Genomic DNA, 26,618 nt, shown 5'->3' with positions numbered 1-26,618 from the left:
AGAAACTATCACAAAAAATCAACACGTCCTGCACTTTAACAATTCTGCAACTAATTCTGTAAATGTGAAGCTTTTTAAATCTCACAGTAAAGACAAAATACAGCTCTATACATTTCAATGTGTTACAAATCTGCATTCACCGTTTTTCTCTTTTTCCTTTCTGAACAATATGTTTCTGCTGCCAACAGTCAGTCATGGCACTGCTACAAAACAGATGATGTAGATAGCTCAATCACAGAATCTCAGTAATGTACAATGGATTACAGATGGTAGAAAGCTTATAAAAACAATACTTTCATTAATGGTACAATTGTATGCCTAACCAAATCAATATTAAATAATGGCAGAAATCAAAGGTCTGTGCCACCACTGTGCTGAGATATCTGTATCAGCAAATTCAAGAAGTGGAGTTAAAATTACGGTCACAGCTTTACCCACATTGTTCTTCTTGTTTAGATTTTGATTGCAAGTCTCTCCTGTAAAGTGCTGCAAGCATCAATTCCAATCCCCCGCAAAACCTTATCCTGATTAATGTTTGTACTCACTAATATTTGATAGAATCCATCTGAGTAAAGCCAGCCCAACTGCCCCCTCCTGCCCTGTTCACTTCTCAAACTACCTATTCTTCTGACAGTTTTCTTATTCCACATAGTTGGCAGGATAGGGGGTGGAATTCTCTCTAAATCTTCACTGCAATCCCTGGTTCACTATACTATTCTTCACTTTGAAGCAGTTCAACTTTTTTCCTGAGTTTCTTGATATCTCGTGCATACAGTATCCCAATGGTGGCAAGTTAAGGGGAAAAATATTTTAAATATTTTGATGCACAGTTAATCAATATCTTTCAACAAAGGGGAAAGTAAAGCTGCTGTAGTGCAGTGAATATGGAATATTAGTCAGATTTAAAGAGGCCATCATTTATGTTACTTTTAGCTGCGGAACTTAGGATAAAACTCTAAAGAACAGAGCATGGCTAGAAAAAAAACTACAACTTCTCATTGCCAATAATCACATGGCTTCTTTCAGGCTGCCAAATTAAACTTGAAAGCAGCAAATTTGAGGGCAGTTTTGTGTTGTTGACTCATGTCCACTGGGAAAGAATTGAGACAGCCAAAACAGCTCAGTTCTGGATCTTTACCAAACTCAGAGAAAAGAGACTTTCATCCATCTATTTGGTTTAGATTTGAAATAAGACAAGAAGAGAAAAAGTAGTCTCCCAGACTCAAGTTACCAAGTCCCAAGAGTGATCTTTACTTTTTTAATGATGGATTGTATTTCCTGTTTTACCATGACGCAATACTACTCTGGTTGGGATGATAGCCAAGCATGGCACATGCTCCACAGATTTGTAAAGTGGAAAGTAGATTGAATTTAGCCAACAGCATCAGATCAAAATACATTCAACATACCAGCCCTGCACACAGAGATACAACTCGTCACATTTGACTGAATACAGCTACATTTGGAGTTAAATGCTGTCTGTACAATGATTTAATGTAGTTCAGCCCAAATAAAAAAAAGAATCATCCAGCAAGTGGTACAAATTGAATTATTAGATCAGTTTAATTAACAAATTTCTAATTATTTGGAGTAGACTGTATTATCACTTCTTCAGACAAGCCAAAAAAACTTTATATGTTTTTTACAAAAGTAAATTATTGTTACCTATTCAGTATAGCTCTCTTCATGGCCTCCTCACTATATGGACACTGTCCCACTACAATAGAAGAGAAATACACAGGCTCTTCAAAGAAATGCATGAGAAGTGCTCCTTGACAGCCAAGAATGTTCCAACGAGCAAGTTTATCACTACAGGACATCGATAATGTTCTGTCACCTCTTCCTGGCTTCACCCTCAATGATTCCACGCAATGGTAATTAATTCCAGACTTATGGGGATCTTGAAGGCCACCTGGTACACATTTAGCTCCAGTTCGGTGTATGTCTGAAACTTCAATTTGTATCTGCCTGGTTTCATCTGCATCCAGTGCACCATCGTTATGAGTTACAGCTGTATCGTGGCTGCTAAGATGTATTGTTTTTGCAGCACAAATGTGATTATTATTGATCCTGACATCAATACTTCCTTCTGCAGATGGATGACTGGGTTTTGCTTCAGGGACACTATTGTCTCCAGATACACAGTCTCCACTCCCATGAATACTTTTTACTCTTTTTACAGAAACCTCTGTGGCACTTTTATCACATTTCCGTTTTCTGTCCTGTGTGCGCTCTTCATTATTTGATAATTGTACATCTTCAGCACTTTTATTATTTTGAACAGTGACATCTTTCCATTCACTAGTCTCCTTTGCTCTCAGTTTTGGACAAGGTCTGATCTCATGCTCTGCTTTTGGGATAATGGAAGCATCACCACCTGCAAAAGCAACACAGAGATTTCTATTCAAATCACGTAAAAGCTTTTAACTGGCAAAACTATCTTTATAACCCTACAGGAATAAATACTTAAGAACTCAGAAACCTCCAACTAACGTGAAAACAGGAGAGTTGCTGATCCGTTTTTCAGTCGAGTTTTCACACCCAATTTTATGCATTCGGTCTTTGAAAATATGGGCTAGACCATTTCTAGCCACTGGAGGCAGTGGGCGGGCCTAATTCACCAGACAACCAACAATTCAGATTGGAGCCACAAACTGTGCATGCACAGGAAAACTGGAATAAAAATTAGCTCTGCTAACAGAAACCCCCCGCGTCAAATACAGCATCCCCCTCCCCCCCCACGGACATCAGAGACCCCCCCAACATTACTGACCCCCTTCCCCCCCCCCACCCTCCCAATCGTCTTGCACTCCCTTTCGCATGGTCCCCTCATCATCCGCCCTGGCGCTGATGGCTGACTGACATGACCCTCTCTCTCTCCTCTGCCCCGATTATCAAAGAGACACAAATCCCGCCCCACTCCATCAGCACACCTGCAAGTGCTGACTTGGCTTCTTCTCTATGGTAACAAGACACACTGCATTAAACTCACTAGAATGCTCTAACGGACACATTACTCACCCAGACTGCCTGCTGCTAATCTGCCCTAGCAAGGGACAGCTTCATAAAAACCTCAAGGATGGACAGAAAGGCAGGCAGTGCAGGAAGCTGGCCTCCAGGAAGACAGCTCCCTGATCTTCCGATGCTGATCTTGCCAGGTTGCTGGAGGCAGTGGAGGCAAGGCGGGACACCCTTTTTCCCCCAAGCAATATGCTGTCCCATAGAAAGGGATAGAAATGCAGCCTGGGATGTGGTGGCAGCATGCATTAGAGCCAGGGCATTGGCCAAGAGGACTGGGAAGCAGTGTCACAAGAAACTGAATGACCTCATCTGGGCAGCAAGGGTAAGTGTTTTACCTCATCTGGCATCTTCCCCCTCCATGACCCTCAGATCCCTCCACTCCCAGCACCCTGCATACTTTCAGTCCGTGACCCCCAAGCACCTCCCTTCTCCCACGCAAGAGCATCACAAGGGTTGCCCTCTGAGGGTCACCCCCTGAAACCCTGCAGGACTCATGCCATCAGATTTTACATGGCTCCTTCTGTCCCCACAGGTGAAGAATACCCATAATGGCCAGGAGAGGGTGAAGACAGGGGGTGGTGTGCAAAGGACACAAAGTCTGCAAAGGGATATAGATAGTTTAAGTGAGTGGGCAAGGATCTGGCAGATGGAGTACAATGTTGGTGAATGTGAGGTCATCCATTTTGGTAGGAATAACAGCAAAATGAACCATTGTTTAAATGGTAAAAAATTGCAGCATGCTGTTGTACAGAGGGACCTGGGTGTCCTTATGCATGGATCACAAAAAGTTGGTTTGCAGGTGCAGCAGGTAATTAAGAAAGCAAATGGAATGTTGTCCTTCATTGCTAGAGGGATGGAGTTTAAGAACAGGGAGATTATGTTGCAGCTGTATAAGGTGCTGGTGTGGCCACACCTGGAGTACTGTGTACACTTCTGGTCTCCTTACTTGAAAAAGCATATAATGGCACTAGAGGGGGTGCAGAGGAGATTCACTAGGTTGATTCTAGAGTTGAGCAGGTTGGCTTATGAGGAAAGACTGAGTAGACTGGGACTATACTCATTGGAATTTAGAAGAATGAGGGGAGATCTTACAGAAACATATAAAATTATGAAGGGAATAGATAAGATAGAAACAGGGAGGTTGTTTCTACTGGTGGGTGAAACCAGAACTGGGAAGCAAAGCCTCAAAATAAGGGGCAGCAGATCAGGGACTGAGTTGAGGAGGAACTTCTTCATCCAAAAGGTTGTTTGTGAATTTGTGGAATTCCCTGCCCAGTGAAGCGGTTGAGGTACCTCGTTGAATGTTTTTAAGGCAAAGATGGATAGATTTTTGAACAATAAAGGGATTAAGGGTAATGGTGAGCGGGCGGGTAAGTGGAGCTGAATCCATGAAAAGATCAGCCATGATCTTATTGAATGGCAGAGCAGACTCACGGGGACTAATGGCCTACTCCTGCCCCTTGTTCTTATGTTCAGAATTCTCTATCCTTTGGAACTCTGGAAATTCAAATATGAAAATAATGGTTGAAGAACTTATTGAAATGTCTGAAAAAGTGTGCAAAAGCTAGGTGGCATGATATGAAATTATATTATGGAACAAGGATGGACAGCTACTACTTAATTTAGTTTAAATAATTCATTGGTTCAGATTTAAGAAACCAATCTGAAGAATTACTGAGGAATAGGTTTTTTTAAGGAGGGCAATGATACAATAATTGCTTTATTATAGTACAGTCATGAAACAGTGTTTCAGCAATTTCTACTCATCGTTAGATAACGCTCATCACATAAGACCACTTACCTGGCTTCCTACAAGACTAACGGGTAAAGTGGAGCACCACAAGGTGACATACCCTGACTTATGTCAGACACATACAAAAAAAGTTCAATTTATTGTGCAATGTCTGATAGTTGAGCATGTTATTATGTGTGACACTCCCAACTACCTGTCTTATGAAGAATTAGCAAAAATCACCCAGTATTTAATTGTAAGATTGGGACAAAAACACCTGATCTTCCAGTTGGGATTCCAGGATCTGACTCCTAGACCTACCAAAATGCCTCCATAAGCTTCATTTTAATTATTTTGCTGATATCTGCAAGCATTCTGCTTGAACCAAGATAGGCCTTTGCACTTAGCTTTAGAAAATGTCAACAGTGTTCCAATGATCTGTTAACAGGCTTTGTGGGATGAAACTGAGTGGGATGATAGAATTTTCAACCTCAACTCCTGTAAAACTACATAGTCAATAGCAAACCAGATTTAGCGGCAACACCAAACAAGTGTCTGGATGACTGAATCACAGAAGTGGAATCAGTTTGCAACCAGTTAACAAACGGTGAAATGAGTTGCATGTTTATGTAGAAAAGCACATTTGTTTCAAATATCCACATCTTTTCCCTGAGACTGCTGAAATTTAAATAATCACGAGATGTCAGATTAATTAGATTTACTCACATGGAGTGTGACTCATAAAAAACACAAAGGAGATGCCTGGCTTCAGACTCCATTTTCCTTTGTGTCTGCTTGCAGCCAGGACGCTATCTTTCTCTTTAAATGCCTCTTTCAGTTGATAATACAAATACCTGCAGTACAGGGAAAGAAACAGAAATGCATATTAGCAAATGACAAATGTAACAAATAAATTCACTTTTTCTTACCCTTATACGTGCTTAACATCTGATATGAGTATGTGGCCAATGAATGTTACCTTTCATTGCAAAGAGAATTGAACAGAGTAGGGAGTTTATGCTTCAGTTAGACATGGCATAGATGCGACAACATCTGGAGTACTGAGTACAGTATTGATGTCCTTATTTAAGGAAAAACGTAAATGCATTAGCAGCTCAGAGAAGGTTTGCCAGATTAATAACTGGGTTGTCTTATAAGGAAAGGCTACACTGGCTGGTTTTTTATCCACTGTAGTTTAGAAGGGTAAGAGGCTACTTCATTGAATTATTTAAAATCCTGAGGCGTCTTGGCAGAGTGAATGTGGAAAGGATGTTTCTTCTTGCGGGAGAATCTAAAACTAGGGGCCACTGTTTAAAAATAAGGGGTGTCCCATATAAGACAGAGATGAAGAACATTTTTGCCCCCCGAGGGTTCTGAGATTTTGGAATTCTCTTCCTTAAAAGATGTTAAAGCAGAATCTTTGAATATCTTTAAGACAGAAATATGTTCTTTATAAGCAAGGGAGTGAAAGGTCATCAGGAGTAGGCATTTGGGGTTAAAATTAGATCAGCCACGATATTATTGAATGGCTAAGCAGACTCAAGGGGCCAAGTGCCCTATTCCTGCTCCTAATTTGTATTTTTGTATGTTCTAGATTAATTCTACCACGTTCACCAGATGCGCACAAAATGCCTTCCATCAGAGTGGATTACCAGTTAGTACTATGTATCCTGATGGGCATCCATTTAGATAAAAATTTAGTATTTTTAAAAACAAATTAAGAGCAAGTTCATTTTGATACAGGAAACAATCTGATTGAAAGGTATCTCCTCCTAGATGTACTCTCCTGTAATAGGTATATTCAATTGTGTAGTTTAATAAAATTATAAGTAGAATAACTTACAAAGAACTCAGTACAAGTTCTGGTTACTTTATGGACACTCTGTTGCTAGAAATCTCACCTCAGGAACCCACGTCGAGCAGTCACCTCAGCGTGGCTGTCATTAACTACATTACCTAGAAAATATATGCAGAAAATATGAAACAATGTGGAGGAACAAGTTTAAAGTTTATTAGTGTCACTGCAATAAAGTTACTGTGAAAATCTCCTAATGTGCTGCAATGCAGCAAAAATCAATATATTTTTATATTTTAAAAAAATCAGTTTTGGATGCTATGTTTAACCTTTGGACATGTTACCATCAAGTCTGAACCAACTGGTCAGAATTCATTGCTTGGTCCGGATTGGTTGGAGTTAAAAATGTGCTTGGCATATGCAATGATATCTAAGTAGCATTATCATTAAACACCAACTGCTTCTGCCTTCTGCCCTACCTTCCATTACAATTTCAGAGCATAACCGACCACTCACTCATTGGCCTCCCATTCTACACTTGTAGAATCATAGATACCCTACAATGTAGGAGGTCATTTGGACCATCAAACTTGCACCGACGTCAATCCTACCCAGGCCCTATCCCTGTAACCCCACATATTTACCCTGCTAATCCCCATGATACTAAGGGGCAATTTAGCATGGCCAATCAACCTAACCCGCACATCTTTGGACTGTGGAAGGAAACCGGAACACCCAAGGAAACCCAAGCAGATGTGGGGAAAATGTGCAAATTCCACACAGACAGTGACCCAAGACCGGAATTGACCCAGGTCCCTGGCGCTGTGAGGCCACAGTGCTAACCACCGAGCCACCCGGTCCTCCTTCTCCTTTTATTGGATTTGCTACTCCTTGTCATTTCAGTAGCAAGACTGCTTCGGGCTATTGCACCTGTCCTGGGCTCTTTTAGAGAAGGGGAGAAGGAAGTATGATTGGTACTGTTCTTATATTTAATGGTACTGCAGTTGGTGTGGGAGCCTCTCACAAATACTTACATAAATTATAGTAACATTCACGAGGAGTCGAATCCCAGGAGATTCGCCTCCAAATTACTGTTAAGCAGGGCTTCCTAATAGTTGAGGATGCCCCATTCCCTATGAATGCACTTCTTTGTAACCTGATATCTTCAAACGTGTGTTATGTAAAACAACAGATTCAAATGCCAAATGAAATGACAGTAAAGTAGTAAATATTTGAAGTCTTAAAACATTTGTTCACATCTCATAATTAACTGACATTGCAAAAGGCTGGGAGTTAGCTCCAGAAAACTCCATAATCTTTTTCTACTTAGCATGCTATTTTTGGATATTTATGATACAGTCTGCCATAACTTCAATACACTCAAACATGTTTTTGGGGTTTTCGTGCTGCAGTGTGAAATCACAGTGCATCTCTACTGCCTTTGCAGCATCGGCTAGGGAACCCAGCTGGTGAGCGACTGGACATTCAGAGCTTAGCCTTGGTGTAGAGAGCCAAGAACAGTTTCAAAAAAATGCATTAAAAATGCTGAAGATCAACGAGGCGGTATTGTTAGCTTCATAGGTAATGTTAGCTTCATAGGTAATGTCTTGACATTCACAAAGCAATGTGGCTTCTTGGACTTTCCTGTCACAAGAAGCGGCAACTTTTCGGTGCCATCCATGTTGGTGTAGACCATAGCAGTGATGCGTTCCTTGCTCCGCTTTCCACCATTACATGTTTCACCTTCAAACATCAAAGAGTAGTCTGGGAAAATATAGTTCAGTTTAATCCACATTAAAAATCTCTTGATAACCGCCGTCTAAGTGTGCAGAAGACAATGCCGTGCCTGGACTTGAATTGGTCCAGTCATCCATCACTCATGTGGTCCAACTTCTTTGCTCGGGCAACATCCTTTTCTGCAGGATTGAACCAGAGATGGAAATGTTCTCTGATTAGCAGAGCTTCAACGTTGGGATAGGCAGCATTTGCATCTTCTCCCATGCTGGAAAAAATGCCAGTTTGTCAAAGTGTTTCAAGACGTCTGCCTTGTGTTTCATAATCGTGATCAAACTCAATGGCGGAATCTCCCATTCCTTTGCAACTTCACACCACATTTTTCCACTTGCTGTATCAACCTCACCTTCTCCTTAATCGGCAACATTCTTAACAGGTTCAGCCATACTTGCTGGTTTAGCGCATCCTTTCACAGGGAGATCTCGATGTCAAATGATGGCTTGCCCAGTACAACATGGTTTTGTATTTTTGTATGATCTAACTCCATTCTGATCACTGCAGTCACATGGCAAGCTTAGACAAATTCAGCAAATCCGGAGTTACCAGTGTGGAATTTCAGCTTATCACAGGGACCATTCTATGTGATTCGCTATTCTGCTGGCGAGAATGGTTGACTTCAACATAACCAAATTTCTTATCATTTGAGTTTGACTGAGTGCAATTTCGCTGTAATATGCATACTTGGCATGGCAGGCAAGCAAAAATAATTTATCTTTTAATAGATAAACCCTCAAGGAAATTACACTTCATTTAGATTCCAGTAAATGTTGAGGTCTTGGCTTGCATATAGATTGATTAACATGCTCTGCCAGCATTTGTTCAGCATCCTAAAATCCCATAAAATGTAAAAAAGTAGAAGCTTTTCCCTTGAGGACTTTGCTCAAACTTCCACAGCCCAAATTCTGCATTGCAGGAATTTCCACTTCATCCATCACTCCATGCTGGCTAACTTCCACTGGTTTCCGCTATCCCAGCGAGTTCAATTCAAAACCTTTTTAATAAATTTATATATTATTGGTGGCATTAATTTGTTATATAAATGAGGGTGGAGAAAGTGCCAGTTGTCAAACTGTTCCAAGATGTTGGTCTTGTTTCATAATGGTGGATGAACTCAATGGTGAAATCTCCCACTCCTTTGCAACGTCCACTTTCCACTTGGTGCCATGGTTCTCCACTTGCTGCACCAATTTCACCTTCTCTCCAATAACTCCACCCTAATTCTACAATCTCCCCTCGCCTTTCTGCTCCTAGCATTTTTCACTTGGTGGTAAATCTTCAAGCATTCAAGAACACCTGATGTAAAGATCTATGTTCTTGTTCTTTCCTTCACCACCTTTAAAAGGATTCTCAAATTTGACCATGTATCTGAGCACATCTAATTCACCACTACATAAAAGCACTTTGGAATGTCTTCTCAACATCTGGGCGTTGTTCAACACTTCCTTCCATTGGCGTTGTTGAGATGCAAAAGAATGTTGTATATATAGCTCAACTAAAACAAAAAAAAAATGAGTTCTGTTCCCCTATCACCCCTCTGCTCACTGACCCAAGTTGGCTCCCAGTCAAGCAATGTCTTGATTTCAAAATTCTCATCCTTATTTTCACCATTGGTGGTTGTGCCTTCAGTTCCTTGCCCTCGTTCTGAAATGTTTTCCGTATACCTCTCTGCTTTGTTTTCCTTCTTTAAGAAACTTCTTAAAACCTATCTTGTGAACCAAGTTTTTGACCATCTGACTTAATTCTCCTCATGTGGCTTGGTGTCATATTTTGATTTATAATGCTCCTGTGAAGCACCTTGGGATGATTCATTTCATTAAAAGCATTATATAAATATAAGGCTTTGTGTAATTTTTAAAAATATGTTTTGCTTTAATAAAAAGTGAAAACCATCACTGTGATCAAATGGAAAACTTAATCTTTGATTTGCAGTTTAAAACTTAAAATGGAAGATGCTCTTTCTGCATTGTTTTGAGTATCTAGCTTCTGTATATTTGTAGACAAAATTCAGAACATTACAGAGTCTACATAAAAATGATTTAGTCATATACAGTTTCTTGCTATCCAAAGAGGCAAGAGAACATGGTGGGCAACCACATTGGCAATTTACCATTACCAAAGTTAATTCTTAGACCTGGGCTATCCTAACAAAAGTATGCCAGATAAAGAGACACATTTCACTCCCTAAGAGGTCAGGTCTGCCTGTGAAAAAAGTCATCAAGCCTTTTACACAAGAAAAAGATGTTTGAAGAAAGCCTCATCTCTTAGCAATCAGAAATCTGAAATTATCTCTGGAAAAACTCTGGGATAATTGGAGCTTTCAAAAGGGTAGGAAAGGGTACCATGGCATATGAAACAAAGGCTGAGAGCTGAGGTACAGATCAAAATGATCTGATTGATTGGCAGAGCAATTGGCCTTTTCTTCTCCCTATTTTTCTTTGTTCCTAACCATTCCTATGAAAATTGGAGTGTGATTTCTTAAAAATTAGGCCTAGTTAGCATATGAAAATAATAGAACACCATTTCATTATCCTTCAGCACAAGTAAATTTCAGCTATGAAATGTAAGCCTAGAAATTGGTCACCTAGTTACAGGAAGGATGTAAATAAGATTGAAAGAGTGCAGAGAAGGTTCACAAGGATGTTGCCGGGACTTGAGAAGCTGAGTTACAGAGAGAGATTGAATAGGTTGGGACTTTATTCCCTGGAGCGTAGAAGATTGAGGGGAGATTTGATAGAGGTGTATAAGATTTTGATGGGTATAGATAGAGTGAATGCAAGCAGGCTTTTTCCGCTGAGGCTAGGGGAGAAAAAAACCAGAGGGCATGGGTTAAGGGTGAAAGGAGAAAAGTTTAAAGGGAATATTAGGGGGGGCTTCTTCACGCAGAGAGTGGTGGGAGTGTGGAATGAGCTGCCAGATAAAGTGGTAAATGCGGGGTCACTTTTAACATTTAAGAAAAATTTGGACGGGTTCATGCATGAGAGGGGTGTTGGGTGGATATGGTCCAAGTGCAGGTCAGTGGGACTAGGCATAAAATGGTTCGGCACAGACAAGAAGGGCCAAAAGGCCTGTTTCTGAGCTGTAATTTTCTATGGTTCTATGGTAAGCATGTGAGTAAAATTATGATTTAACTTCAGGATACTACAACAAATGTGAAAAATGTCACTGATGTATAAAAAAGACCTTAGTAAATGAAACACAATTTTTACATTGTGACAAACGAGAGTATTGTTTAAATGTTGTTACAAAGGGGACATACCATAATATTGTTGATTCTTCATCATTAATACATACCATCTTTGCTCATTTTTATCTGTCCAATGCATTTTGATCCAGTTCCCATTGCAACAACTTCCAGGGCCACTGCAAAAAACACAGGTTCTTCTTATAGCATCTCATATGCCCATATTCCAAAGATTAAAATGTGTGCTCAACAAAAAAGATTAGCACTAATGTCAATCATACACTACAAAGTGATGTGATAATACACTAGCTTTGTGAATGACACATGCAGATGTCAATGCTGCAAGACAATTAAACCTGGCATTAGCATTCTTCCCTCTCACCTGCAAAACATTTTTTTCTCACTTTAGGTTCATGTCAGGATCACCCTCCATGTACAAGTCTAAGACAGCAAATCTCACCATGCTCTTTGCTATCATGGGGACACTGAATGCCCTCACCTGATGTTCAACCATGGGCACTCATAAGGAGGACCAGCAAAAAGAAACAAGGAACGCTGTCTGTTTAACCCCATCCAAACCCAGTAGTGTATTATGATCAAAAACAGAAAATGCTGGAAAATTTCAGCAGGTCTGACAACATCTGTGGAGAGAGAATAGAACCAATGTTTCAAGTCTGGATGACCCTTTGTCAGAGCTGACGAAGAGTCATCCAGACTGAGAATGTTGACTCTATTCTCTCTTCACAGACGCTGTCAGATCTGCTGAGATTTTTCAGCATTTTCTGTTTTTGTTTCAGATTCCAGCATCCCCATTATTTTCTCGTATATTATGATCAGTTCAGCTGGGATTAACAAACTCACCACACACTGGTGAAGAAAGCTGAGCTTTGCTGATTGGTATGGTTCAGGACCAGATGAGATGGTACATCTGGACATCTATACTTTTAAAGAAAAACACTAAACTAGAAGTTCCATGGGTTTCAGTACTGAAATTCATGAGCTTTACATCAAACAAATTAAGAAGTTATTCAAAATTGTCAACATTATCTATCGGTTTCTGTTAACAGGCTGCAATGAGCAGCAACATACAACAGCTAAATAAACTATTGTCAATAAAATTAATTTAGACAATTCCACCATAGTTTAGAGTGGCTGCAATTCCAAAGCACAAAAATGATGAATAAAGTGGCAGTGTCAAACAGCTTACAACAATGGTTGCTACATGAAACTACATCATGTCTTCCTAGCACAGCCAGGATGTGAAGGCTGTGGTTATGGTACACAAGAAAAGAGTGGAAAACAATTTTCTGCTGCTAATCTGAAGTTCTTCATCTTAATACTCAACATATTTAGGCTGAAATACCTCCCATTGTTAATTCTATTAAAAAAATGGCTGTTGGTTTAAATAGAATTTCCTTTTTTGTACTCTCTCCAAATATAAAAATGTATTCCATGCTCCATGACCCAATTCTTTAATGTTGTTCAGCAGGAAAAGTTACTGAAGTAAAATACAAGATAATTAATTGTTTTGAACCTCCAGCCAAGTGCATCAAGTGCATTTGTGGAAATTGAATAGGGTGTAGGGATTCCAAATATGATAGCTTTATTCTGATGCTGCGCTCGAGTCAATTTACATTATTGACTTCTTCTTGTAGTGCACAAAGAGATGATTTGAATTCAGAGCATTTAGAAAATAGTGGCTTTGTTCCTCTTTCCCATCATACGTCAAGAAACAGATGAAACATGACAGTGGGACATTAAAATCAGCACTTTCAGTCAGAATTCCAAAAATAATTAGCTTATTCTATTAGCTTATCAGCTTTTCTACGGGACCAGTCAAAAATACGGTTTAAAATATGCTTGTCAGAATCACATGTGCTATGATAGGCAACAATATCTCCTGCTTTCTTACCATCATTTCTCTCACTACTAGAACATGATTTTGAGCTTAGCTTTCCCTCAACTTTTACCACCGCTGCAAGTAGTGTCCATTCCCGTCGGAAATCTGGCAGACCTGTCTTTGGTAGCTTGGTAGAATAGTGTTTATAGCAAAGACTGGCAATTTCATCTGCTGACCACATTGCCGGAATCCTTAAGGGGAAACAGGAAGAAAATTAATGTTACAGGAACACTATAGATTCGGCTGAATAATACTTTGTAAAATTGGGCGGCACGGTAGCACAGTGGTTAGCACTGCTGCTTCACAGCTCCAGGGACCTGGGTTCTATTCCCAGCTTGGGTCACTGTCTGTGTGGAGTTTGCACATTCTCCTTTTGTCTGCGTGGGTTTCCTCCGGGTGCTCCGGTTTCCTCCCACAGTCCAAAGATGTGCGGGTTAGGTTGATTGGCCATGCTAAAATTGTCCCTTAGTGTCCTGAGATGCGTAGAGGGATTAGCAGGTAAAATATGTAGGGATACGGGGGTAGGGCCTGGGTGGGATTGTGGTCGGTGCAGACTCAATGGGCCAAAATGGCCTCTTTCTGCACTGTAGGATTTCTATGATCTATGATGTGAAGGTTAGGTGGATTGGCTATGTTAAATTCTCCTTCAGTGTACCCGAACAGGCGTTGGAGTGTGGCAACTGGGGGATTTTCACAGTAACTTTACTGCAGTCTGAATGTAAGCCTACTTGTGACTAATAAATAAACTTTTACTTTATAGAGATAGGGGCAACATGGAGGGATTTGAAAACAAAGGTGAGAATTAAAAAATTGACGTATTGCCAGCCAGGGAGCCAATGTAGGTTACTGAACACAGGGCTGATTGGCGAGTGGAACTTGGTATGAGTTAGGACACGTGCAGCAGTTTTGAGTGAGTTCAAATTTGTGGACAGTCAAGGTTGGGAGTCTGGCCAATAGAATGGTGAAATAGTTAAATCTAAAGATAGTTAAGCGCATAACTGAGTGTTTCAGTGGGGAATGAGCTGAGACAGGGGCAGAGTCATGAGATGAAAGTAGGCGGTCGAGTGCGCAGTTTTGTAGATGGAAACACATCTCTGGATTACATGTAACACCAAGGTTGCAGACTGTCTGCTTCAGCCTTAGGCAGCTGCCAGAGAAGGATGGAATTGATGGCTTGGAGACATTGCAATGTCTCAACTATTAGAATCCTTCAGTTTGGAACTTTTGGATGCAGTCAGTCATAAAGTAATCAGTCTGAACCATTGTGCAAGTTTACTTCAGGTCAACTTTTATTCAAAATAAAAGGTACTTTCTTATCTGGACAGTGGCTTATTCAAGCAAAGCCATTTGGCATAGCCTCAAAATAACACTGTGGGTTTACTACCCAGATTCATTCCTCCATCTCATGAGAGTATGGTCAGTGCAAACACTATTGGTATGGCATGAAGCCACAATATGATCTACATAACTTATCCTCAAGAAACAGGAGATGTCAACATAAAGACTCAAAATCATTCCACTGTTGGAGCAGTCCTAGTCACTACCAGAACCTGAAATTTATTTTTAAGGTTTACACTTCTGGTGAAACAAAAAAAACATTTTAGGGACTGCATTATTATTCCACGCAATCAACTCTGTATTGAACACCAACATCTATAGTGGAAACCCCACTGGAAAATGGACAAGCAGATCACCAACTTCTCCACAGAGTTTGGACCCCCCATCTCCTTATTCTATACACCCACTACACCCAAACTCATATACTGCACCTCCCAAATCCCTGCCTCCTCACACAATCCCCCCCCCCCCTCACCCCAATTCCCTACTTCTTCAAAACCCTCAATTCCTCAAACTCCTGCTACCCCAATGCCCAACACCTGCTTCCTCAACCCCGAACCTATTTCCAAAATCCCAAAGCACCCAATTACAACACCAATCCTCCCCAACAGCTCGACCCCCTCCTCCTCCTCAATGCTCGGACCCACCTCCTCACCAACCTCCCATTTCCTTACCACTCCCCATCACCCTCCAGCCACCTCACCTCCACGCCCCTCCCTCTTCTTTCTCACCTCCCCCTACTTCACCTCCCCACCAACTTTCCTACTCCTGATGCTCTCCCTCCCCACTCTATCCTCGCCTCCCCTCCTCACCTCTCTCCGAGCCAACACTTCTGTCCTCCCCTCACCTCTCCCCTTCCCTCCGACCCCCGCTCCCTCTGACCCCCCCTCCATCCGACCCATTGCCCCTCCCTCCGACACATCACAACCCCCTCCCCTCCCTCCGACCCATCGACCCCCCTCCCCTCCCTCTGACCCATCGCCCCCCCTCCCCTCCCTCCGACCCACTCGCCTAACCTGTCCCCATCCTTCTGCAGCCCCACCCCCCCCCCCCACTTCCTCAATACCATCTGTCCCTCGACATATCTTTGTATCATCTGCAAACGTAGCAACAGCGCCTTCAGTTCCTTCCAAATCGTTAATGTATATTGCGTCTCATCGACCCCTCCCGATCCATCCGCCCCCCCTCTCCGACCCATCGGACCCCCTTCCCCTCCCTCCCACCCACCCATCGGCCCCGCCTTCCCCTCACTCCCACCCAATCGGCCCCCCCTTCCCCCCACGACCCATCGGCCCCCCCTCCCCATCAGCCCCCCCTCCCACCGACCCATGGCCCCCCCTCCCCCCCGACCCATCGGCTCCCCCCGACCCATCGGCCCCCCCCTCCTCCCAACCCATCGGTCCCCCCTCCCCCCGACCCATCGGGCCCCCTTCCCTCCAACCCATCGGTCCCCCCTCCCCCTCCCTCATCCACCTTCCTCCAACCCATCCCCTCATCTTCCCCCTTTCTCCAACCCATCCCTCTCCTCACCTCCACAACTCTCCCCCGATCTTCCGTCACCCTCCTCCTCCTCACCTTCCTCGAATATTCCCCCTCCACCTCTCCTTCCCCAACTCCTTGGATTCTGCTATCACCCATCCCGCAATACAGCAGGGCCTCCTTACCCCAGATGAGATGCTATTCTGAATTTAACTTTAATTATTATTAATGTTGCTTCGACCCCACATCTTGCCACCGGATCCCAGTGAGGCCTGTGCACTGCCATCCTTCCCCTGTCCCCCACTGGTCCCATGCTGCCCCTCCCGGCCTCCCACCTGGTCCTGAGTCGCACCCCCCACCGGTCCAATGCCCGCCCCTCCCCTCCTCCCCACCTGGTATCCAGTTGCCCCACCACCCCATCTGGTCCCGTGCCTGCCCCTCCCCTCCCCCCCACTGGTCCCATGCCCGCCCCCACCTGGTTTCGTGTCCGCCCCTCCACTGGCCCCAAGCTACCTCTGCCCCCAGGACCCCACTTGGCCCCGAGCCGCCACCCCACCCTCCCCCCACATGATCTCGTGCCTGCCCCCCCGCGGCCTTCCCCACCCCCAGCTGCCCCTCCCACGGTCCCCCCCATCTGGTCTTGTGCCCGCCCCACCCCCGGCCCCCCCCTACCTGGTCTTGTGCCCACCCCTCCTCCACTGGTCTCGTGCCCACCCCTCCCCCACCTGGTCTCATGCCCACCCCTCCCCCACCTGGTCTCGAGCCCACCCCTCCCCCACCTGCTCTCGAGCCCACCCCTCCCCCACCTGGTCTCGAGCCCACCCCTCTCCCACCTGGTCTCGAGCCCACCCCTCTCCTCCCCCACCCCACCTGGTCTCGAGCCCACCCCTCCCCTCCCCCACCCCACCTGGTCTCGAGCCCACCCCTCCCCTCCCCCATCACACCCCTCCCCTCCCCCACCCCACCTGGTCTCGAGCCCACCCCTCCCCTCCCCCACCCCACCTGGTCTCGAGCCCACCGCTCCCCTCCCCCACCTGGTCTCGAGCCCACCCCTCGCCTCCCCCACCCCACCCCACCTGGTCTCGAGCCCACCCCTCCCCCACCTGGTCTCGAGCCCACCCCACCCACACCCCTCCCCCACCACACCCCCTCCCCCACCACACCCCCTCCCCCACCACACCCCCTCCCCCACCACACCCCCTCCCCCACCACACCCCCTCCCCACCCACCCCCCCCCCCACCCCTCCCCCACCCCACCTGGTCTCGAGCCCACCTCTCTCCTCCCCCACCCCACCTGGTCTCGAGCCCACCCCTCCCCTCCCCCACCTGGTCTTGAGCCCACCCCTCCCCTCCCCCACCCCACCTGGTCTCGAGCCCACCCCACCCCACCTGGTCTCGAGCCCACCCCTCCCCCACCTGGTCTCGAGCCCACCCCACCCCTCCCCCACCCGCACCCCACCCCCCCCACCCCTACCCCACCCCTACCCCTCCCCCACCCCACCCCTCCCCCACCCCACCCCACCCCTCCCCCACCCCACCTGGTCTCGAGCCCACCCCTCCCCTCCCCCACCTGGTCTCGAGCCCACCGCTCCCCTCCCCCGCCCCACCTGGTCTCGAGCCCACCCCTCCCCCGCCCCACCTGGTCTCGAGCCCACCCCTCCCCCGCCCCACCTGGTCTCGAGCCCACCCCTCCCCCGCCCCACCTGGTCTCGAGCCCACCCCTCCCCTACCCCACCTGGTCTCGAGCCCACCCCTCCCCAGCCCCACCTGGTCTCGAGCCCACCCCTCCCCACCTGGTCTCGAGCCCACCCCTCCCCACCTGGTCTCGAGCCCACCCCTCCCCACCTGGTCTCGAGCCCACCCCACCTGGTCTCGGGCCCACCCCACCTGGTCTCGAGCCCACACCACCCCCGCCCCACCTGGTCTCGAGCCCACCCCACCCCCGCCCCACCTGGTCTCGAGCCCACCCCACCCCGCCCCACCCCACCTGGTCTCGAGCCCACCCCAACCCCGCCCCACCTGGTCTCGAGCCCACCCCACCCCACCTGGTCTCGAGCCCACCCCACCCCCGCCCCACCTGGTCTCGAGCCCACCCCACCCCCGCCCCACCTGGTCTCGAGCCCACCCCACCCCACCTGGTCTCGAGCCCACCCCACCCCACCTGGTCTCGAGCCCACCCCACCCCCGCCCCACCTGGTCTCGAGCCCACCCCACCCCCGCCCCACCTGGTCTCGAGCCCACCCCACCCCCGCCCCACCTGGTCTCGAGCCCACCCCACCCCCGCCCCACCTGGTCTCGAGCCAACCCCACCCCCGCCCCACCTGGTCTCGAGCCCACCCCCCCCGCCCCACCTGGTCTCGAGCCCGCCCCTCCCCCGCCCCACCTGGTCTCGAGCCCACCCCTCCCCACCTGGTCTCGAGCCCACCCCTCCCCACCTGGTCTCGAGCCCACCCCACCCCCGCCCCACCTGGTCTCGAGCCCACCCCACCTGGTCTCGAGCCCACCCCACCCCCGCCCCACCTGGTCTCGAGCCCACCCCACCCCCGCCCCACCTGGTCTCGAGCCCACCCCACCCCACCTGGTCTCGAGCCCACCCCACCCCCGCCCCACCTGGTCTCGAGCCCACCCCACCCCCGCCCCACCTGGTCTCGAGCCCACCTCACCCCAGCCCCACCTGGTCTGGAGCCCACCCCTCCCCCACCTGGTCTGGAGCCCACCCCTCCCCCACCTGGTCTGGAGCCCACCCCTCCCCCACCTGGTCTGGAGCCCACCCCTCCCCCACCTGGTCTGGAGCCCACCCCTTCCGCACCTCCCCCACCCTGGTCTCGAGCCCACCCCTCCCCCACCTGGTCTCGAGCCCACCCCTCCCCCACCTGGTCTCGAGCCCACCCCTCCCACACCTGGTCTCGAGCCCAACCCCTCCCCCACCTGGTCTCGAGCCCACCCCCTCCCCCACCCCTCCCCCACCTGGTCTCGAGCCCACCCCTCCCCCACCTGGTCTCGAGCCCACCCCTCCCCCACCTGGTCTCGAGCCCACCCCTCCCCCACCTGGTCTCGAGCCCACCCCTCCCCCACCTGGTCTCGAGCCCACCCCTCCCCCACCTGGTCTCGAGCCCACCCCTCCCCCACCTGGTCTCGAGCCCACCCCCCCTGCCTCCCCAGACCTCCCACCTGGTCTCGAGCCGCCTACCACAGCTGCTTCCCCGCGAACCTCTGCGCACGCGCCCTGTGGGGGGGGGGGGGGGAGGTGACTCTTCATGGCGCCTGCGCAGAGAGCCCTGCCTCTTGGCATCCGGGACAAACCGCGAAATCAAATTCCGCGACGGTTAGTCTGGTGAAGATGGAGCGTCGGAAAAAACACATCGCATCGTTTAGGAAATGGGGAAAACACTGCTCTGTCTGGAAATGAAAAACACTCCCACACAGCGAGAGTAAACTCTGGGCCATTCACCGCTGCACTGCAAAAACAAACCTCACCACTTTGTTCCATCATTAACCGTTTGTTTACTCCAACTAAAGTAAGAAGTTTAACAACACCAGGTTAAAGTCCAACAGGTTTATTTGGTAGCAAAAGCCACACAAGCTTTCGAGGCTCTAAGCCCCTTCTTCAGGTGAGTGGGAATTCTGTTCACAAACAGAACTTATAAAGACAGACTCAATTTACATGAATAATGGTGAGAACTTTATAAGTTCTGTTTGTGAACAGAATTCCCACTCACCTGAAGAAGGGGCTTAGAGCCTCGAAAGCTTGTGTGGCTTTTGCTACCAAATAAACCTGTTGGACTTTAACCTGGTGTTGTTAAACTTCTTACTGTGTTTACCCCAGTCCAACGCCGGCATCTCCACACACAGGAGAAGTGCCAGAGGACTGAAGGACAGCTAATGTGGCACCATTATTCAAGAAGGGAAGTAGGGAAAAACAGGTAAAAATTACAGGCCAGTGCGTCTAACATCATTGGTAGTGAACTTATTGGAAAAAATTCTGAGGGACAGAACTAATCTCTGCTTGGACAGGCAAGGATTAATCAAGGATAGTCAGCATGGCTTTGTCAGAGTGAGAGCATGCCTAACAAATTTGATTGAACTTTTTGAGGAGGTAACTAGGTGTGTAGATGAGGGCAGTGTAGTTGATGTAGTCTACATGGACTTCAGAAAAGCGTAAGGCTTTTGACAGGATCCTGCATGAGCATGTGATCAAGAAGGTAAGAGGCCTCAGAGCAATTTTGCAAACTGGATCCACAACTGGCTTAGTGACAGGATCACGACACGACACGGCCTTCACGACACACAACGGCACAGAGTCGCTGAGCAAAAACTGATAGCCAAGTTCCGTACACATGAAGATGGCCTCAACCGGGATATTGGGTTCATGTCACACTATTTGTAATCCCCACAGCTTGCCTGGACCTGCAGAGTCTCACTGGCTGTCCTGTCTGGAGACAATACACATCTCTTTAGCCTGTCTTGATGCTCTCTCCACACACATTGTTTGTATCTTAAAGACTTGATTAGCTGTAAGTATTCGCATTCCAACCATTATTCATGTAAATTGAGTCTGTGTCTTTATATGCCCTGTTTGTGAACAAAATTCCCACTCACCTGAAGAAGGGGCTTAAGGCTCCGAAAGCTTGTGTGGCTTTTGCTACCAAATAAACCTGTTGGACTTTAACCTGGTGTTGTTAAACTTCTTATTAGTGGCAGGAGGCAGAGGGTGATGGTCAAAGGTTTTTGTGAGTGGAAGCCTCTCTCCAGTGGTGTACCACAAGGATCGGTGTAGGGTCACTTGCTGTTCGTAGTGTACATTAATGATTTAAACGTGAAATTGGGAGGCTCGTATATGACATGAAAATTGATGGTGTGGTAAATAGCGAGGAGGACAGATTACTGGTCAGATGGGCAAAATTGTGGCAAATGGAATTTAACCCTGAAAAGTGTGAGTGATGCATTTTTGGAGGACTAACAAATCAAGGGATACGCAATCACCAGTAGGATGCTAGGAAGTACAGAGGACCAGAGAGACCTTGGGGTGCGTGTCCAAAGATCCCTGAAGGAGCAGGACAGATAGATAAGGTGGTTAAGAAGGCATATGGGGATACTTGCCTTTATTAGCCAAGGAAGAGAATATAAGAGCAGGGAGTTTCTGATGGAGCTGTATAAAACAGTAGGTGGGCCACAGCTAGAGTATTGTGTACAGTTCTGGCCACCACTCTGTAGGAAGGATGTGATTGTATTAGAAAGGGTGCAGAGCAGATTCACCAGGATGTTGCTTGGGCTGGAGCTATGAAGAGAGGCTGGTTCGGTTGGTGTTGTTCTGAGAGCAGAGAAGGCTGAAATGTAAAACTTATGAGGGGCATAAATAAAATAAATAGGAAGAAACTTTTCCCCTTAGTAGAGGGGTCAAAAACCAGGGGCCATAGACTTAAGGTAAAAGGCAGGAGATTTAGAGGGGATTTGAGGAAAAACTTTTTCACCCAGGGCATGATGGGAATCTGGAACTCGTTGCCTGAAAGGGTGATAGAGGCAGGAATCCTCAGAAAAGCAGCCAGCATAATCAAGGACAACACGCACCCCGGACATACTCTCTTACACCTTCTTCTGCTGGGATAAAGATACAAAAGTCTGAGGTCACAAACCAACCGACTCAAGAACAGCTTCTTCCTTGCTGCCATCAGACTTTTGAATGGACCTACCTTATGTTGAGTTGATCTTTTTCTACACCCTAGCTATGACTGTAACACGACATTGTGCACTCTCTCCTTTCCTTCTCAATAACGGTATGCTTTGTATCGCACACAAGAAACAATACTTTTCACTGTATGCTAATACATGTGACAATAATCAAATCAAATATTTAAGAAGTAGTTGGATGAGCACTTGAAACGCCATAGCATACAAGGCTACGGACCAAGCGCTGGAAAAGAAATAGGTGTTTGATGGTTGGCCTTTTTCTATGCTGTAAACCTCTATGACTCTGTGTAATTATACTTTTACCAATTGTTTCTGAGGCTGATCATGCTCTTTTGTGAGATGTTCTACTTGTTCTTGCCATGCTTGGCTCTTAATATTCATCTTCATCTCTTTATATATATCTTTGGAAATGTAGTATTCCCAAGTTTTCTTCCAAATGATTAACCATTTTCTTCAGCTCTGTGGTCCCTTGTGCCTCTTCGCTTCCTCCTTCAACATAGAAACTTCTCTGCCAACTAACTGGTTCTTCAGTTCTTTCAAGACCCCAATGTTTGAGTGCATTTTCTTCCTGGCTGTATTTCTGATTGAGGTTTCCAAACACGCGCTCCAATTTGCCAACAATGGAACTAAGAGTTGCTTTTTTCTCCTGGTACCTTTGTGACATCTCAGAAATTTGTTTGTTCAGATCTCAAACAGCTTGGTTCATTGAAAACTTTAGTTTATTATGCTTATTTCATTTCCTTTTCCAGGGTTTGTGTATTTTGGATTTCATCAGATAGCTTTTCTTCATTAATAGTCAGCTACTCACACGGCACTGCCACCTGCTGTTGCAGTTTGCACAATGTGTCAGGATTCCCGAAAAGATATTAGGGGCTATTGTTCTAGCAGCGCAACGAGCCAGCAGACATCAGCGTAGGCTGTTTCGCAGGCTTCCTGCTGGATGGCTGGGCCTCCACGCATCTCCAGGACTAAGATTTTCAGCGCCATCAGCTCCTTGCCAGAAATCAGCGCGGAGCTGATTTCAATATTATAATCACGATTAGTATATGATTAGCGGGCCTGGGACTGAAGTCTCCGGACCCGCTAGCGCCTCCCCCCCTCCTGCCAGAAATGCTTCGCTCCAGCGGGGTTTACAACTGCTCCCTACTAACGGGGAACGGGTAGCCCAGTCCCGCTGGAGTGAAGAGAGGCCATTGAGGCCCCCTCAGGAGGTAGGGTTGTGCCTGGCACCCTGGCACTAACCAAGGGGGGGGGGGGGCAAACTGACCATGCCCAAGAAGCATCTTGGCACTGCCCACCAGGCATTGGGCACTGCCAAGAGTGTGGGGCCAGAGCCTATTGGAGGATGATCGGTGGGAGGGACCCATTGCCACTCTGCCCGAGGATCGCAGGCCAAGGGAGGGAAGAGGAGATTAGGGCTGTCCATCCGGGTGGGGGGGGGGGGGGGGGGGAAAGAATTGAGGCTGCCAGTCAGATCGGGGCTGCTAGGAGGGGCTCGAGTCTTGTCAGGGCTGGGAGATCGGAGCTGGCCGGGTGGAGGGTTGGGGAGATTGGGGTGGGCGAGGAGAACATCAGGGCTGATCCAGAGAGGTCTGGGAGGCCAATGATCGGGAGCTGGGGGGGGGGGGGGGGGGGGGTCGGTGGTCTGAGGTCCAGCGATCGGGAGGCCACCAATGCGATGCACCAGTGTGCATGCGCTGATCTCGGCGCTGACAGATTGGCGCATGCGCAGTGGCCCGCTCGGCCTCTCCAGCGGGAATAGGCCCTGCCCCCTGCTTTTCAGAGGGAATCCCGCTAGGACACTCTGCAGTGCTTAAAATGTGGGAGGTTCAATCTGAAAATCCCGCTAAAAAGTCAGGGGGAGTTACTCCCGTTTTCACGCAAATTGGGGACTTAGAATTATTTTGGGAGAATCCTGGCCATAATCTTGGAACTTGCGCTAAGTTCTTTGCTTGTCTGGTATCCTTATGTGGTTTGATTGGGTAATGCCCTTTCCTCTTTCACAGCTTTCCCAGGACTTTTCTATCCATTTTTTAAGTTCTGTGCTCCACAACCTGAAGGTTAAAGAACTTGTCAAAGGCTTTTAATATTTCAATGAAGCTGGTTGAGGACTTACCAGTGCAACGTATTAAGATTACTTCAGCAGCAAATTCACCAAAACACGGAAAACAAGGTATTAATCGGACTTTTTCCGACTTCTTATTTAGATCTGATGTACGCAGTTGGTTTCGAAATTCTCTTCTCTGGGATTTTCATTCGCTTTGGCCCTCGAATAAGTCCAAAATGTTTTGGGAAAGTGGAATTCAATCCATGGTTAAAAATTTAAAAGTGTCGATTCTGCTTTAAGATCTTTCTGAATTTCAAATTGGTTCATGGTGCTTAAAATTGTGGACATCACTGTTGCGGAGAACAGCATCAGTGACGATGCCCCTATCAACTCTGTCAAATACATAGAGGACACTTGAGGATACAAGCGTGGCCAGGATAATTCTTGTTGATTTCTGTTGCCAATAGTTTAAGATCTCAAATCAATTTAGTTGGTTGTGAATTCACATTGTTTAATATCTCATCTCTTGCAGAGAAAGGAAAAAGCTTGCCTGAACAAAGGAGGCTTAAGAGAAATAGTTCGGACTCATAACAGTAGAGTAAATTTGGTAAGAGCAAAAAGTCTATGAAGAGAGGCAAAAACTTCCCAAGTGGAAGCTGAACCTGGCCTATCATAGCCTTCCCAGTCCGAAGAGGAAAACAATATCAGGGGCCTTAATGAAGAGAGAGCAGCCCTCTGACAGAAAGTGGATAATCAGTAGAAGGTGGAGAATCTGAGACTATGAACCTTAAGCTACGGGAGGAAATTGTTGAACTGTTAAAAATAGATGAGATAGAACTGTTATTTTAATGTTACATAGTACATCTCTTTGTCTGACCAGTGCAGCTCTGTCTAATCGGAAACAGGTAGTGGATTAAATTGAAGTCACGAAAATGACCTAAAACTGATAGCTAAGTAATGCCAATTGTTTTTCATCATGTTTGAGTAAGAATGTCAGACATGACCAGACTATTTTAGTTTAAGACTGAGGAGCACAAAGAAGCCAGAAAGCTAGACTCCCAATTGCTGACAAGGCAATCGTTCTTCTAATTATTTTTGAAAACATTTGATAATCATTGTTGCTTTCAACAAAATGTAAGTCTCATTATGATAGTAGGTTGTGTTAAAATTGCCTCCGTTGCTAATGACTTGTCATTCAGTGAGTGTGAATTATTGGATAACCTCATATAGCATCTGTTGTTAATCTGAGTCTATTATCTTCCAATTTTGCATTTAGGATACTGAGTATGGGCCCTATTTTACCAGACATTCGCGCCCGTTTTTGGGTGCGAAATCGCGGTAAAGTCGGGCGTCGGGCCTTTAACGCGATCTGCACCCGAATCCGAGCAGATCGCGGCTTTACTGACACCCGATTTGGGCGCGGGTCCCGCCCGCGACCGAATCGGGCGGCCCGACGATTTAAATGCATTCGCATGCATTTAAATCAACTTAATGAACCGCGCGCCCAACTCTACCACCAAATCCTACTTTACCGTCTTCTGGCCCGATCCGGATCCGCGCTTTTAACGACCTGCTAAATAAAAGTCTGAGTCGGGTGCTCCAGCCTATGAAGAGCACGTTCAGTGTTTCCAACGGCTCTCTGACTCAGGTCAGTGGTGGGGGTGGGGGTGGGGGTGGAGGCGGGTCAGATCATTCTCTGGTTGGAGGGGGGAGGAGGGGAGTGAGGTCAGATCGTTGTCTGGTTGGAGGGGGGAGGAGGGAAGTGAGGTCAGATCGTTGTCTGGTTGGAGGGGGGAGTGAGGTCAGATCGTTGTCTGGTTGCGGGGGGGAGGGGAGTGAGGTCAGATCGTTATCTGGTTGGGAGGAGAGGAGGGGAGTGAGGTCAGATCGTTGTCTGGTTGGGGGGGAGGAGGAGACGGGTAAGATGTATCTCGGGGTGGGGGGCAGATGGATCTCTGGTGGGGGGGCAGATGGATCTCTGGTGGGGGAGGAGGGGGGCAGGGGTGGCGATTGGTCTGGGTAGTGGGGGGGTGAATAAGGGACACACACACACATCATTGTCCCCCTTATTCACCACCCCCCGCTACCCAGACCGATCGCCACCCCTGCCCCCCTCAACCAGAGATTCATCTGTGCACCCCCCCCCCCCCCCGAGATACACCCTCGCTGCCGCTTTTCGCTCCCGGGCCGCTTTCTCTGCTTTCTGCGGCCCGGGAGTGATCTGACACGGGTGCACTGCTTCAGATTTTTTTTCAAACTGCGCATGCGCAGTTCAGAGCTCCGATCGTTCCAGCAGCGCTAAGCCCTGCCCTCTGCGCGGATCAGACTGGAGCCAGCAAAAAGCGTATGGGTGCGCTGCAAAGAGGATTCCGGGCTCAGATCTCTATTACGCCCGGATCCGGCCCTTAGACTCCAAATGGTAAAATAGGGCCCTATGTCTTGATTTTATTCACATGCAGCACAGCCAGGTGGTATCGAGATGCTAAAGTGTGTGGAATACAGCAGAGCGCCTAAGAACAAGTTCATTATTCATCAAGTCCTTGGCTGTGGGTATCTCGGGGTCTGATGAACTGAAGAGAAGGTCAGTCAGAAGAGCCTGCCCACAATTTGTCAACTCTGGAGGTATTGGAAAGCCATTGCTCT

At 47.1% G+C, this 26,618-nt stretch overlaps 1 protein-coding gene across 5 annotated transcripts in view; it reads right to left on the bottom strand.

Moving 5' to 3' along the window:
• The window catches only part of adat1 (adenosine deaminase tRNA specific 1), a 48,698-nt gene extending 29,234 nt beyond the window's left edge, over positions 1-19,464 (bottom strand). For 2 of the 5 annotated variants that reach the window (XM_078210669.1, XM_078210666.1), the window contains exons 1-6: positions 19,412-19,464; positions 13,436-13,614; positions 11,634-11,702; positions 6,655-6,709; positions 5,480-5,607; positions 1,666-2,377 (exon numbers count right to left, since the gene is read on the bottom strand). In XM_078210669.1, coding sequence (XP_078066795.1) covers positions 1,666-2,377; positions 5,480-5,607; positions 6,655-6,709; positions 11,634-11,702; positions 13,436-13,604 — 1,133 coding nt within the window. In that variant the 5' untranslated portion in view covers positions 13,605-13,614; positions 19,412-19,464. Of the gene's footprint in view, positions 1-1,665; positions 2,378-5,479; positions 5,608-6,654; positions 6,710-11,633; positions 11,703-12,384; positions 12,435-13,435; positions 15,002-16,291; positions 16,374-19,411 lie in introns of those variants that run through there. The other 3 variants (XM_078210667.1, XM_078210668.1, XM_078210670.1) reach the window with 3 other exon arrangements.
• Between the last annotated feature and the right edge of the window lie 7,154 nt (positions 19,465-26,618).

This window comes from Mustelus asterias, chromosome 4 (genome assembly GCF_964213995.1).
Source record: "Mustelus asterias chromosome 4, sMusAst1.hap1.1, whole genome shotgun sequence".
Lineage (NCBI taxonomy): Eukaryota > Metazoa > Chordata > Chondrichthyes > Carcharhiniformes > Triakidae > Mustelus > Mustelus asterias.
Note: the sequence above shows the minus strand (reverse complement) of the source record. Positions and strands in the feature narration are given on the sequence as shown.